At 39.6% G+C, this 13,529-nt stretch overlaps 1 protein-coding gene across 8 annotated transcripts in view; it reads left to right on the top strand.

Annotated features, from left to right (window-relative positions):
* Positions 1-13,168, top strand: part of LOC147133169 (unconventional myosin-XVIIIa-like) — a 58,707-nt gene extending 45,539 nt beyond the window's left edge. For 4 of the 8 annotated variants that reach the window (XM_086012537.1, XM_086012536.1, XM_086012533.1 and 1 more), the window contains 6 exons: positions 2,618-2,755; positions 3,015-3,200; positions 3,281-3,420; positions 3,922-3,966; positions 7,484-7,606; positions 8,581-10,687. In XM_086012537.1, the coding sequence (XP_085868663.1) occupies positions 2,618-2,755; positions 3,015-3,200; positions 3,281-3,420; positions 3,922-3,966; positions 7,484-7,606; positions 8,581-9,976 (2,028 nt within the window). In that variant the 3' untranslated portion in view covers positions 9,977-10,687. Of the gene's footprint in view, positions 1-2,617; positions 2,756-3,014; positions 3,201-3,280; positions 3,421-3,921; positions 3,967-7,483; positions 7,607-8,580; positions 10,688-11,256 lie in introns of those variants that run through there. The other 4 variants (XM_086012539.1, XM_086012538.1, XM_086012535.1 and 1 more) reach the window with 2 other exon arrangements.
* Positions 13,169-13,529: the final 361 nt, after the last annotated feature.

Raw genomic sequence — 13,529 nt, 5'->3', positions numbered from 1 at the left:
AGCGCATAATTTACTCTTGCGCCGTATTTGATTATAGTGTACATACTGCATACATGCTTAGCATTTTGCCTTTTTACTCTGAGTGCAGCCCAGACAAGGTACATAAATGCACATGATCTTCATATATCAGCTGATTTCTTAAGCACTAAGCCATAAGAAATGTATTTTTTTTTACAATCAAGTTCACTCAACTTAGTTTGTGTTGATGTCAGCCAAAAGCAACTGTGTCAATCTGATCAATTCTCAAACTTTTTCCACCAAGTACAACTTAAAAAACACAGTGTTTTCGGTGCGCTCAATAACTTCAATAGTTTTTAATTACAAAAAGCTACAGTAATAGAGACAACTGTAAAGTACAAAAGAACAAAATCTAGGGAACAAAAAGTGCTACCAAACAGAGAGGGAAAAGTATAATGAACCTCACTGAGCGACTTTTAGTAGAACTAATCAAAAGATATGGGTCGAACAAACATTTAAAAAGTACTAAAAGAACTGAATAATGAACAAAGCATTACAAAACATAGTAAGTTACAAAGTGCAAATAATGATTAACAAGAAAGAAGTAGACCAGGAATTATTACCAGGAAAAAAAAAAACTTGCTACAAAACAACAAGAGCAGAATGCACACAGCAAACCGTGAACAAAAGGTTTACCCGATTAATTTCACACAGGTGTGCATGGTCCTGCTAAACTCCCAGTGCCGCCTCAGGGCAACCAAGAGCAGCACAGGAAACTGACACAAAGAAAAAAGAAAACACTACAGAGATAGAACATGACACAAAGCTCCACCATCATGATCAACATTCAAATGCTGTGGTGTAGTAGGCCTAAGTGTTCAATGAAAATGACAGAGATTTTAATATTATTGTAAGCCCCTGTAACATTACACTGCACCCGAATATAGTCAAATAAAACAAATGTACTTCAGTAACGATTCAATGAAAGTGCATTGCACGTAAAAGTTCAATAAAAATGTTGAATAAATTTAAAAACAGACCGTTCTTGAAGATTAAATTCAACTGTATTGTACTACAAAGTTAAACACGATTGAAGTGTACTTGAAGTAATTCTTCCATGTACTGTACCACTAGAAGGAGCATGCATACCACACTTTGAGAATGATTGACTGATAGAAGATCAAACCATACCTGTGTGAAAGCTTTGCTCCATGTTCATGTCTGCAAGGCCCACCCATGAGAAAACCTATGTTTTGACCGGGAGCTGCGAGCCGCTGTTAAGACCATGCCAGAGGCACCGATAGCCATCTTAAGCATGCGACCTTGAAATGGTTCTCTCTCCGCCAGGGAAAGGGCAATCTGACTTCTTAAATAAAATCAAAGCATAACTATAAAATCCCACTCGTCTCAGATGTAAAGTCACTCATTAAGTGCCATTGTGCCTTTTGGGTTTTATTGTGAGGGCTCTTTCCTCCTTTTATCAGTCAAAGTGATTCAAGTGAAAGAAATGGACCTTGATTGGACAGTTAAGTGACTTTCCCTGCAGCCATGACTATCATATTAAATAGTTTGAATTCATTTGAATTTACGCCATTACAAGAAAAAAAAAAAGACAACAGTTGATTGCTGGGGAGGTGTTGCTGCGCACACTTTCCAAATACAATATGTATGATTACTATAATGCAGGTTAATACATTACAGCATGTCGTAGCAATCACAAGACACAATGCAAATATGTACCCCGACATCATCATTTTGGTGCAGGGATAATGGTCTAGTTCAGCGTGTTTGCGAATTTGGTGGACGCGCTTACGCCTCACTGGGTGTTTCTGCCTCGCCCCCCAGTGCATCTGCAAATTTGGTTACAAAAAGTAGACTCAATTTTAGACAGCCTAAAAGGAGGTCTATTTTGCAGTGTAGGTGGTCCAACAGGATTTTGGTATATTTGATTGAGGCACAAATACAATACAATACAATACAATTGTATTTATATAGCGCATTTCATTACAGCTGGAGCTGTAACAAAGCACCTTACAAACAATAAATAATAATAAAATAATAAACAATAAAAAGGCCATAATACAATAAATTAACATAAAACGCTATATACAATTGACAAAATTGACAAATTCGGCGCCCTCCAGATGTGCGTGGTGGACGTCCTGATATTTCGTTCATAAATATGACACGGACAATCCCTCTGAATCATTGTAGAAATCAGTTGAACAAATAATAATCATCAGCGTAACTATTGTGCACAAGCTGTACATTTTTTTCATTGTGTTTGAATCTGTTCAAAAATAAGTTCAAAGCTTCAGATTCAGCATTTTAACATTGTGTGAATGCCTGACTCTCAGCACTGACAGATATAGTGACTTTTGTGTTAGACTTAACCACAAACTGTTCTTGCACTATTTGTAGTATATTTGTAGATCTTATCTACAACTCATTACCCCCACTTGACACGTGACATTTACTTAGAGGGTGAAAAGTTAACATTCATTCAATATGCATACATAAGGTTTGAGTATTCTCCAGTCTTAATTTTAAACAGTAAAAGCAAGATTAAGAATTAGCATTGAGAGTGCTTTGTGTTGTGTGTGACTTTGTGCGTGCATGTGCAGTTATAAAAGTGCGTGTCTGTGTGTCCTTCGCACAGCTTCATTCGCTGCAGAGTCAGCTGGAGTTTCAGGAACAATCCATGGTGGAAAAGTCTCTTGTGAGCCGTCAAGAGGCCAAGATCCGTGAGCTGGAAACCAAATTGGAGTATGAGCGGACACAGATCAAACGTTTGGAGGTCAGGCAATCCTAGTGTCTCTTCCCTGTAAAAGAATATGCTTTAGAGAAAATACAAATCCGACATGACGTTTTCATTTCGTATGTATCAAGAGGCAGACATCAAGAACACGTGACATTAGGTCTAATGAGATCCTACACAGGAGCCGCATCAAAGATAATAATGCTCAATTTTGATCGACACGCTTTTATCGTTTGTCTGCTTAACTGCTACTCTACTTAACCGACCTGCCGACCCAATTCTCCCACTTCCCCCTTAGAGCCTGGTGGGTCGACTAAAGGAGAATCTTGATAAGATGTCCGAGGAAAGAAACCAACACATTGCTGCAGAGAACAGAGAGAAGGAGCAGAATAAGCGGATGCAAAGACAAATAAGGGACATTAAAGAAGAAATGGCTGACGTGTCCAAGAAGGAGGCTGAGGCGAGCCGAAAGAAACACGAGCTGGTAGGTGTCGGTCGCTGTGGGATAATATGATTGTCCTCAGAACCCAAGAGGAAATGACTTCTTTACGATCCATTCACCAGGAAATGGACATTGAGAGCTTAGAGGCAGCAAATCAGAGCTTACAAGTAGATCTCAAACTGGCCTTCAAGAGGATAGGTGACCTGCAGGCTGCCATCGAGGACGAAATGGAGAGTGATGACAACGACGACTTAATCAACAGGTACAAAAAACAGCTTTAATCGTTTAGATTGAAAAATGTGTCACCTTGCCATATTCAAAACACTGTAGTCTAACATTGTGTTGAATGAAATTATTCCTAATGAGCGCAGCAAGTTTTTTTTTTTTTTTTTTTTTTGCAGCCTGTCAATCATAGCCTGTTATTCGTTGTCTCCAGCAGCGATTTCTTTTAAACCTAGTTTGTAATTCTGGGTCATGCATCACTCTTATCTGTCTGACCTGGTTTAATGCCGTTGTATGCTGCTGATCTTTTGTATAAGATGTATGTGATGAAGTAATACAGAGATTCACAAGACAGAAAGATCAAAATCAAACAAACATGTGAATTCTTTGAGAAGATAAGCCAGTACCCGTTTTACAGTGGATAATGATCCTGTCTGAGTGTAGAACAATGTGAACATTGTAATGCCGTGAGTATATCTCACCTGTTCTTTTTCTCTGTTTTCTTGTTCCTGTTTTGGTGTCGGCCACACTCTCCCTGCAGTTTGCAAGACATGGTGACAAAGTATCAGAAAAGAAAGAACAAAACGTGAGAGTGGAAAATGCATTCTTTGTGTTTGTCATAGTGGTTGTTTTTGCACTTTTTTGGGGCGGGGTGGGGGGATGTGCGTGGGAGAAAACAATGCAGTATTTTTATCAGTGTTACACTGAGAAATACCAAATCAGCTTTTGATAAATTCACTGTCATCCGTGTGCCAATGTAAAGTAGCTGCAACCTTTAGCCCATCTTACAAATTAAAATAAAATTGTATAGGTATTCAATTGTATAGATATTTACATAGCATTTGGGCTAAGAACAACTCAAACGCATATTGCCAGCATTCTTTATTCCACAAGCTGTCGGAAAAAAATGAAGCCCTTAAACCGAAAACAGTAGCAGGTTGTCTGTAATACTGCATTGTTATCTTCTGGGATTTTTTCCATTCATTTTATTTTAAGGATTTTAAGTGTGCCTTATAGTCCGAAAGATACAGTAGTTAGCCTATATTTGCATGGCTATGGGTTACTTGCCTGAGAGCATGCGCCTGGTCTGGACATACATGTGTGATGAGAAGTGAAAGTGTGTACGCAACATTCCCCAAAAATCTACCGCCGCATTAAAACATGAGAAACCAACTCACCCAACTCGTCATTCGCAGAGAGCATTAACCTGTGTTTTCTTTGTTGATGTCCACAACTACACATACAGTTTCTGTCAAAGTAGCATCTGCTGCCCTGCACCCATTGCCTGCAGCGTCAGCTAGTGTGGAGTGGAGCACCTTTGGAAAAAGCTTTCCTCTCAAAACGATTATTTATTTCTTTTTTTCACATGTGTACTACTTAGTTATCGATCAGATATATGATGCTTTCCTGCTTGCAATTTTCTCCTCGTTAAAATGAAATGTTTAATAAGGTTCCTTTCTGATTATATATGGTGGAACCAACGTTTGCCCTTTAAGCATCTGTCAGAGCATACCGGTTGTCAAGAGTTTCCCTTTGGTAACATCTCCAAACATTCTGCTTTAACATACAGTATGTTGCCTCCAGAAAGAGACATTCCCAATCACATAGCCTTTTGGTGTTTATTTGGTTTCGTCTATTGATACGTTTTCCTTTTTACGTCGCACAAAGACTAAATTTAATTGTCATCATATTTACAATGTGATTGAGAAGGATTTTTGTTCAAATTCTCAAGTGGATTATCCAAATGAATTGAACATTTAGGATTTTCAATACAATATAGTGTAAATGCACCACAATGTACTGCTCATATGAAGCCACGCTATTCAATGTAATACACCTGTCAATATGTCTAGTAATTAACTTAAAATATATTGTGCTGAAGCGATAACATTGAGGCATATGTGATTTGAGGCTGAGTTTGAGTATTTGTGACAAAGATTTACAACCAGCCAAGGCTGATTGTCAGAAGCCATTAACGTTCACTTCCAAATTCTTGGGGCTTGTTTGTATCTGTAGGCCTCAGGAGCGGTTAGCAAGGAGTGTAGGGCCAAGGACAAATTGGTTCTGACACCATTTGCACAACACTCAATTGCAAGCCACCTTTTATTTCACATTGCTTTGTGTTTTATCCTGGGAAGTGAGAGAGGAATTTGCTTTGAATAAGTTTTAGGATTTTTAAGGACACCGCATTAAGAAATGCAATTATCTCATTGCTTTGCTTGGCCTTCATTTGTTTTGTTTGACATCCAGTAAAGGAATGAGAGTAAAACATAACAAATTAATTTTCACTCAAAATTAAACTTCCTCGCTTCTTTCATTTTAGAAAATGGCTTTTTAGCACAGAGCCCCCCTCAAAATAGAGACAGAACACTTTGTTCACAAAGGGAAAATGACTAAATTTGTGAGAAGGGGCATGGTGACGCCGATTGATATTAGGACACCTGATAAAGCATACCAGCATGGCTATCGCCTTTCACCATCATGAATAATGTTTTCTCCTCATAATCAACAAGATGGATTATCTTGTCACTTTTATTGATAGTTAGGCGCCCGTAGACGGTGAATGAAGTATACTAGCATTTAGTGAAAACAAAACACTTTAACTTTTGGCTGAAACATAACATCTATGGCGAAACAATAATCAAACCTTTAACCCAGCACCCATTAAAACTGTATATAGTAACACATTTTTATGCTTGGACAATATACATATATTTGCAATTTTCTAATATTAGCCATTAGCCAGATGAGGCTTTAATGCGCAAACCATTGCAGGAAATGGATTTTGCTGCAACACAATCCATAAATCCCTAAAAAAAAATCTCAATTAGTGGCCAGTATCCTCAACTGAAGAGAGTACCAGACATTTATTTGAAGTATGGTGTTTAATTTTAGAGGCCTGGATGACCACATAAATGCGTGTGTTAAGGACTAAGTGTGACATGCTAATTTTATATGATTCGTTGACAGTATTGTTTATTGTATTATGGGAATGGAATTAGGATGCTTCACACAGGTAGATTCAATTTGTGTACAGTATTTTTTATTCTTGGTTCCTATCAATGTAACACAGTTGGAGACGGAATACGTGATGTTATGCTTGGTGGAAACAGGGTTACTGGTATGGTAAATTACAGCTACCTGTTTTGTTTTGTATTCATTTAGAGAGAGAGGTTTATTTCAAGTTGCCTGGCTGTTTATTTTGATTTAATTTATTAATTTATTAGAGTAGGGCCCACTTTTCAGATTATACGTACTGTACCTCAAGTAACCAAGCAATCTAAATAGTTTTCTAGCATTCTACTGAATTGATTACATTATTTTTTGTGTTACATTTTTTTCACCAGGAGCAGAGATCAACTTTTTTTCAGTCAATGCTGCGTCCATCACCTATAATGATTGCAGGAAGTTGCACTCATTAAAAATGTTTTTCAGTCCTCAGGCGTTTATGCTAGAACAGTTCAACTACTTGAGTAGTACACATTGTAGGTCACACTCTGAAAATAAAATAAAAATCACAATTGCATTTAAAGGAATGAATGAGGAAGGTGCCTAAAAAGATGGAATCTATCCCCCCACCCTCACCCCACCCCAAACTTGGATCCACAGGTCTCTATATTGATTGTTATGTCAAGCGTAGGAGCTTTTGGTGCTCATGGCTCTGCTACATTACAAGCACCAGAATCAGGTGACATGCCACGCAGATGTTAGCAGCCAGCAGCCAAACAAGTTGATTATCCCGCCTAGGGCTTAATCTGCATTCTGCCTGGAGAGTACATGTGCTTTAGCTGGATTATTTTGAGTAATGTTCTTCTGTCTGCACTGCAATGCATCCTCCAAACCCCCTATTACAAAGTGGCCATTTATTACACAGTATTATGTAATATATATACAAGTCATTTTATCTTTTACTTGTGAAAATTATTCCAAGCCATCGAGATTATTCACGTTTTGACATAAAACAGACTAAGGGAGAAATCAAGTTGACTGACTTGTTCAATAGAGTCATTTGTTCATCAATCGCCGATAAGAACATGACTGTGCGGATGTTTTTGGTTTTATTGTCTCGTGCTTCTCAATAACATGCTTCTTTGTACTCGCAGTGGGCAAGAGACAGACACAGATTCTGAGGTGGAGGACCGTGTGGATGGGGTTAAGTCTTGGCTCTCCAAGAACAAAGCCTCCTCCAAGACCCAGTCGGACGAGGGAAGTCTGAAGAGTGCCAGGTTAGTGCTACCTCCTTCTCTCATCCTCTTACCTCATCACAGATAACCACATGGATCCCTGTGATAGAGCAGTGATAAGGGCTATATTGAGCAGTGCAATTGGTTATTGAAGAACCTCTGTCATGCTCTATATACCGTATAGTACTCTGCGTGAGTCTTTGGCCATCAGATTTGCTGCAATGACCATATCAAACTTCATTCTCACTCATGACGATGCATTTGTTTGTCCATCATTTTGGTATGGAGCAGACTACTTCCTGGGTAATCCTGTAGGATGTCAGACGAGCACATTATGTAAACATTCTGGACTTCTTCCTTGGCCCTTATATTTAACATCTTCCTCCCAACTGTATCTGCCCCACTATTTACTGTTTTATTGTTTCTAAATCTAAGGTGTGAAAAAGGTCATGCCATGAATAGATGCTTTACAGTCCTCCTTGTTAGACAATTTTGTTGACATGCAGACAAAGCAATTATGGCTAAAAATACATTCCTTGAGACATAACTGACTAGAGTCTTTAAAAGGCCTAACATTACCTGAGGCAAAAAAAAAGGATAGGGTAATTTATGCGATAAGGTGTCATTGCTCTCTTTTCCAGTAATCTGTCTAATGACAGCAGGCGGAATGGCGAAGTGGCTGCTGTCAAATTTATTGAAGTGGCCTGTGGCCAGTTGGCGCGTCTGCTAAATGATGCCTCTGCTTCCATAGATCTTCTCACTTGTTGACTCCCTCACTGCCCACAATGCCATAGTGTACACAAAAAGCAATAGCTAGAGGGAGAGGGCACTCCCTTGCCATCAACATCCAAAGGACAAAAAGAACGTGACAAATTATCAGTTCCATCCGACATTACAGATTAGCATCAGGACACCGACTCTGGGAACAATATGCTGCTCATTATATTAATGTCTTTGCCTCAACAGAAATAATTTTTTATTGGGTTATTCATATACAGTATTTTGGTACCCTGTAGATATGCAGCAAATACCAAAGACGTGAAAGAGGGTAAGGAGAAGACGAGTGATGGAAGTCCAGATGGCAAAGACATAGAGCAGAACAGGTCAATGTCGGTCATGAGCTCACTGAGCTACCGGAAGCGCTCAAACCTTAAAGACTCCATCGGAGGGACGGGCGATGAGAGCTCCCTCTTTAGCACTCTAAAAGAACAGCCTGACACCCCTGACCACACCTCAATTCGCAAGGCTAAGTCCAAGTCTGGAGATCTCCAGGAGGATTGGAAGAAGAACCAAGGACAGGAAGACTTTGATGACAAAGGCTCCGTTATTTCCATGGCCTATTCTGAGGCCGCCAGCAGGGCGAGGAAAGGTTTGGAGTCCCGCTGGACCTCGCGAAGCAGCCCTGAATTCGATAAGGACTCCACTATCTCCTCCGTAGGCCCCAGCAGGATATCCACCAGGAGGGCGGCGTTGGATGATGATGACAACAAGTCCACCATCAGCAGTGTGAGTCGCTCTAGCCCACGATCGCTACATCGTAGCAGCTCCTGGAAAGACGACGGGCGCAGCGGTTCTCGCCTGTCCCTCGCTCGTAGTTGCGGCCTCAGTGAGTTTGGTGTGCATATAGATGACGACGAAAAAGACGATGGCCAAAGTGTTGCTTTTACCGAAGGAGGGACTTCCCCATACAGTCCTCGCTACACTACCCGTAGTTTCTCTACCCCAGCCCGAGCTCGCTCTTCAGATGGCAACCCACCAGATACGTCTGACATCAAGCCTGTCACGCACCGAAATTATTTGGACCCCGACTTGGAGGCCGCCATCAATGAGGTTCTCAGCTTCAAACCCATTAAGTTCAAGCGTAGCAAGCTTGACGAGTCCAGTGATGAGGTAGCAGAGGAGAAGAAGGGACTAACAAGCAAGGAGGGAAGGAAGATGGATGATCGTGAAGGGTTCGGGTACAGTAAATCCAGCTTGCTTCGCTCTGCATCCGGTTCCGCTCTGGACTACGGCACTCGGCCATCGAGCATCCTCAGTACCAGCTCCCGCAGTCGCAAGGACAAAAAAAGCAAGCTCACTCACTCAGACGACTCCTCTTCAGATGATCGTCACAGCAGGAAGAGCTCGAGTCTGAAGAAGGGCAAAAAGTCCAAGAAGAGATCCAAGAAAAAGGAAAGCGAGTCAGAAGATTCCTCTTCGTCATCAGAGTCCGAATCATCTGAATCGTCCTCGTCGGACTCCACAGTCTCATACCGTAGCTCGAACAGTGTTAAAAAGAGCCCGAAACAGCCGTCTGATGACGAAAAGGGAAATGTGAGTGGTGGAACACCCAGGAAGAAGGATAGCAAGAGAAAACAAAAGAAGATGGACAACGTGATGATGAAGTACCTGTATAGGCCGGACAGTGACTGATAGCAACAAATAAAGGTGATGCTTGGTGTGACAATAATCCAGAGTCTAAAACTTATCCTGGATCAGACACTTAGCAGACTAACTCACTCACAGCCGTCATTTGGTTTGTGTTCTCATATCGATATGCATTTGATGTGTGATCTCGTCGTTTCCTTTTGTAACACTAACTTGATTTGTGATCGCACAGGTATTTTGCAGTTGAAATTAACTCTGTTATTGAATTGTGAGGGTTACCATTCCAACCTTGGCGCGCTCTTGCAATCAAAGTCCGATGCGGTTCGCGCGGAAGACATGGACCTGTTTTAGTCTGGTATCGCTGTCAGAAAGATCACCTGCTTTCTCCAACAGTGTTTACTTAGGATTTTCTGCTCTGGTGTGACAAGAGAACCAAATTACAAGAAAAAATAGCCTTAGAGCTTACAGTTCTCAAGTCACGCCACCCACGCACGTTGGCCAATAACTTATTTGTTTTGCAGCAGCAGCTAAACCAGAAAAGCAATCAACACCTTGGAGTCTTTTTTTTTCCCAAATCAAATTTATATTATCCAATCTTTCTTACACTTTTGAAAGGTGTCAGCGAAGCTCAGGGTAACTTATAAACCGTGCCGTACCTTTTTTGAATTAATAATGTCGAAGGAGCTTAGATACACCTGAAAAATACTGTCACTATATTTAATTACTGAAATGGTCAAAACTGACAATGCATGCCTCACTATATTATAAAACAATATGTATATTGTTTTCAAAATGATACAAAATTTAATTTTAGGTTTACATTTATACTTATTTGTATATTTCATTTTTTTTTTTTTTTTTTTTTTTTTTTTTTTTTTAATCTCAGAAGGTTGTTACTGTGCAATCATTTTGTGGCATTGAAAGTAAGACATCACAGCCTGAAAATAACTACTTCTTTTTTTTAACACCTGCACGTTGCATATGGCTATCACTAATCATGGGCATTCGGGGCTCATCAAGGATTGTTGTGCTATGAGTGGCTGTATAAAATCTCTGCATTGAATTACACTTTTTTCTTCATTATCAACGACTTGTTATTCTACGACTTTACTTGGAAACATCAACTTAAACGTTTGAAGGGAAGGACATTTCAGGATAATGAATAACCCTGTGTTTTAGGGTAAGCAAAAGAAAACTGACTTCCAGTTCGCCGTGTTTTCTTGCAAGCAAACATTAACATACAACATACATATAACTCTTGTTTGTTCAGTACGAACAATATTACGACCTCATTCATGTGTATGTGCATGTGTTGACCTTTACAGCCCCCCTGTGTCCAGGCGACATGCGACCCCTGGCAAATCTGACGAAGAGGACGAGGTGGACTCAAACACAGACAGGCAGGTGCTGAGGCCGTGCTACGGCGAGTGCACGCTGGGCGAGAGCATGTCCTAACGCAACGTCAGGTCACCTTGTGCTCTCAAGTGAAACCAAACACACAGGAGGGAAGCAATCCTACAGAGAAAAACAATTTGGGCTAGTTTAATTTGAGGATTCTGTCATATTTGTTCTTCCTCGTGAAAGCACGTTTGCTTCCGAGGCTTATGTCTGCTTACCTTTTATGTGATGCTTGAGAAAGTTAAGTGAAGCGGAGGTATTTTGGGGGAAAAGGGTTCTTGCCACTTCTGTATTTTAAAGGGCTGCTCTTCAGGCAAATTTAAGCATTCCTCTGCACTTCCTGTCTATTCAGCCCTGCCAAGAGGATTTAGATAAGCCTGCTCTGGATGGACTTCTCCAAGAAACTCCGACCAACTTCTAAGACTCTTCTTATCTCTCTTCCTATTAATGGGGACAAGCTCAATGGGAAGAATTTCGTCCTCTTTAAATTCATTACCATAAATTACAATATACATCTAATGTCAGGGTATTTGAAAACTAATTCAATAATTGTTGCCAAATGAGCAACCGTGATTGCACAGATGAAACAAAACACAATGATTTCTACTTTAAAAAAATAACCAAGCAGTTGTTGTACTCAAATTGTTTTTGTATTTATTCAGAGATTTAATGTTCCATAGTGTAATATAAGTGGAGTAAATCGTTTAGAAAAACTTTAAAATAAGAAGTATTTAATGGAGATAATGATGTTCTATCCACCCATTTTCTATAGTATTTGTCTGTAATGAGCGCTCGGTTGAGTAGGAGCCAATCCCTGTTGACTTTGGGGCAAGATGTGAGGTACACCCTGGACTGGTTTCAAGTTAATCATGCCACCTTCATATGGTATATTAAGGAATTTATATATAATTAATTTGCATTCTACATACATTTCTTGAATGTGAAAACATGCAGACTATTGTCACATTTGAACTACAGTAAGTTGTGGTCCACATTAAAAGCGCAAATTGCTACTTGTTATGAAGCCAAATGAAAGATTTAAATGTACGGTAAAGGGATTAGTTATAAAGACAAGCGTAGCTGTTGAATTGTTGAAGTTTAGAATCTTACCAACCTCATATTTGGTGACATCAACGTTAACACCTGCAGAGTATTTTTGTTCATGTGATATAAAAATAAAGTGTGACAGGTTTTTTTTTCGCCGTAATTTGTTTATTTATGTTGACCATTGTGAAGCCCTTAAAACTAAATAATATGGTTAGAGTCATTCTGAGCTTGCATCTACAGTATTTAATATGTCAAGGATTGATGTTGACTTTTTTTTAATTCATTTTGCAGGAGTAAAACTATAGTGAACTATGCAGTATCTTGTTACCACATAATACCTTAAAATAGAGGCTACTTAAAAAGTCAGATTTCATATTACATTTGGTAGAACTACATAGGCGCGATTGTTTAGACAATGGATATTTCTTTTTTGGGCCTTATGATGATAGTGAGTTTATGAATTGAAATTATGTCCAAGGAAGTTTACACCGATGCATGCGGACGGCAAGAAAATGTCATGCGAGTTGCTATTAGCACAGCTTCCCAGAAAAAAATTAATCTGCATTTCATGTCTTATTTTTGAATTTTCTTCCCTCTTTGGGATGCACGTGCATATTAATATAGAAACAGACAACTTTGATGTTGGTAATCCCAAATAAGTGTAAGTGAAAACATTTATAGCTGCCATTACATATACTGCTTGAGCAGTCTGGTCTGGTTTCATTTTTGGAATGTATCATCGTTTTTCAAATGAGCTTTTTCTCGGAAATAAAATGAGCTATTACAAAATCAGACAGCTCCCTGTCATTTAGGTGTCATGCCATTTTGATTCACCCCGTCATGAAAGAGTGGAAGAATAGGCCAGAAATGAGTTTAACTAAACAAGTCGCGAATGCGTTTAGTTAAATTTAGCTGCGACCCCTGAGTATCTTCTCCCATTGGCTTTTCTCATGAGACTAGAGGAAACAAACAATTCATGGAAATGAATGAAGCTGAGCTGCAGGGAATGCAGACTGTTGTTGTTGCTCATGTTATCACTGAACATTTTAATATGTATACCGCACAGCTCCACCGTGCTAACCAAGCTGGAGGCAAATTAAGAGTTCCTCCTCCCCATCTATCTCTATCCTTATACAGTTTACAGTGCGTAGAC

Source organism: Filicampus tigris, chromosome 17 (genome assembly GCF_054856515.1).
Source record: "Filicampus tigris isolate MCC_2025a chromosome 17, RoL_Ftig_1.0, whole genome shotgun sequence".
Classification (NCBI taxonomy): domain Eukaryota; kingdom Metazoa; phylum Chordata; class Actinopteri; order Syngnathiformes; family Syngnathidae; genus Filicampus; species Filicampus tigris.
The sequence above is the reverse complement of the archived record's forward strand: the minus strand, read 5'-3'. Positions and strand labels throughout refer to the sequence as shown.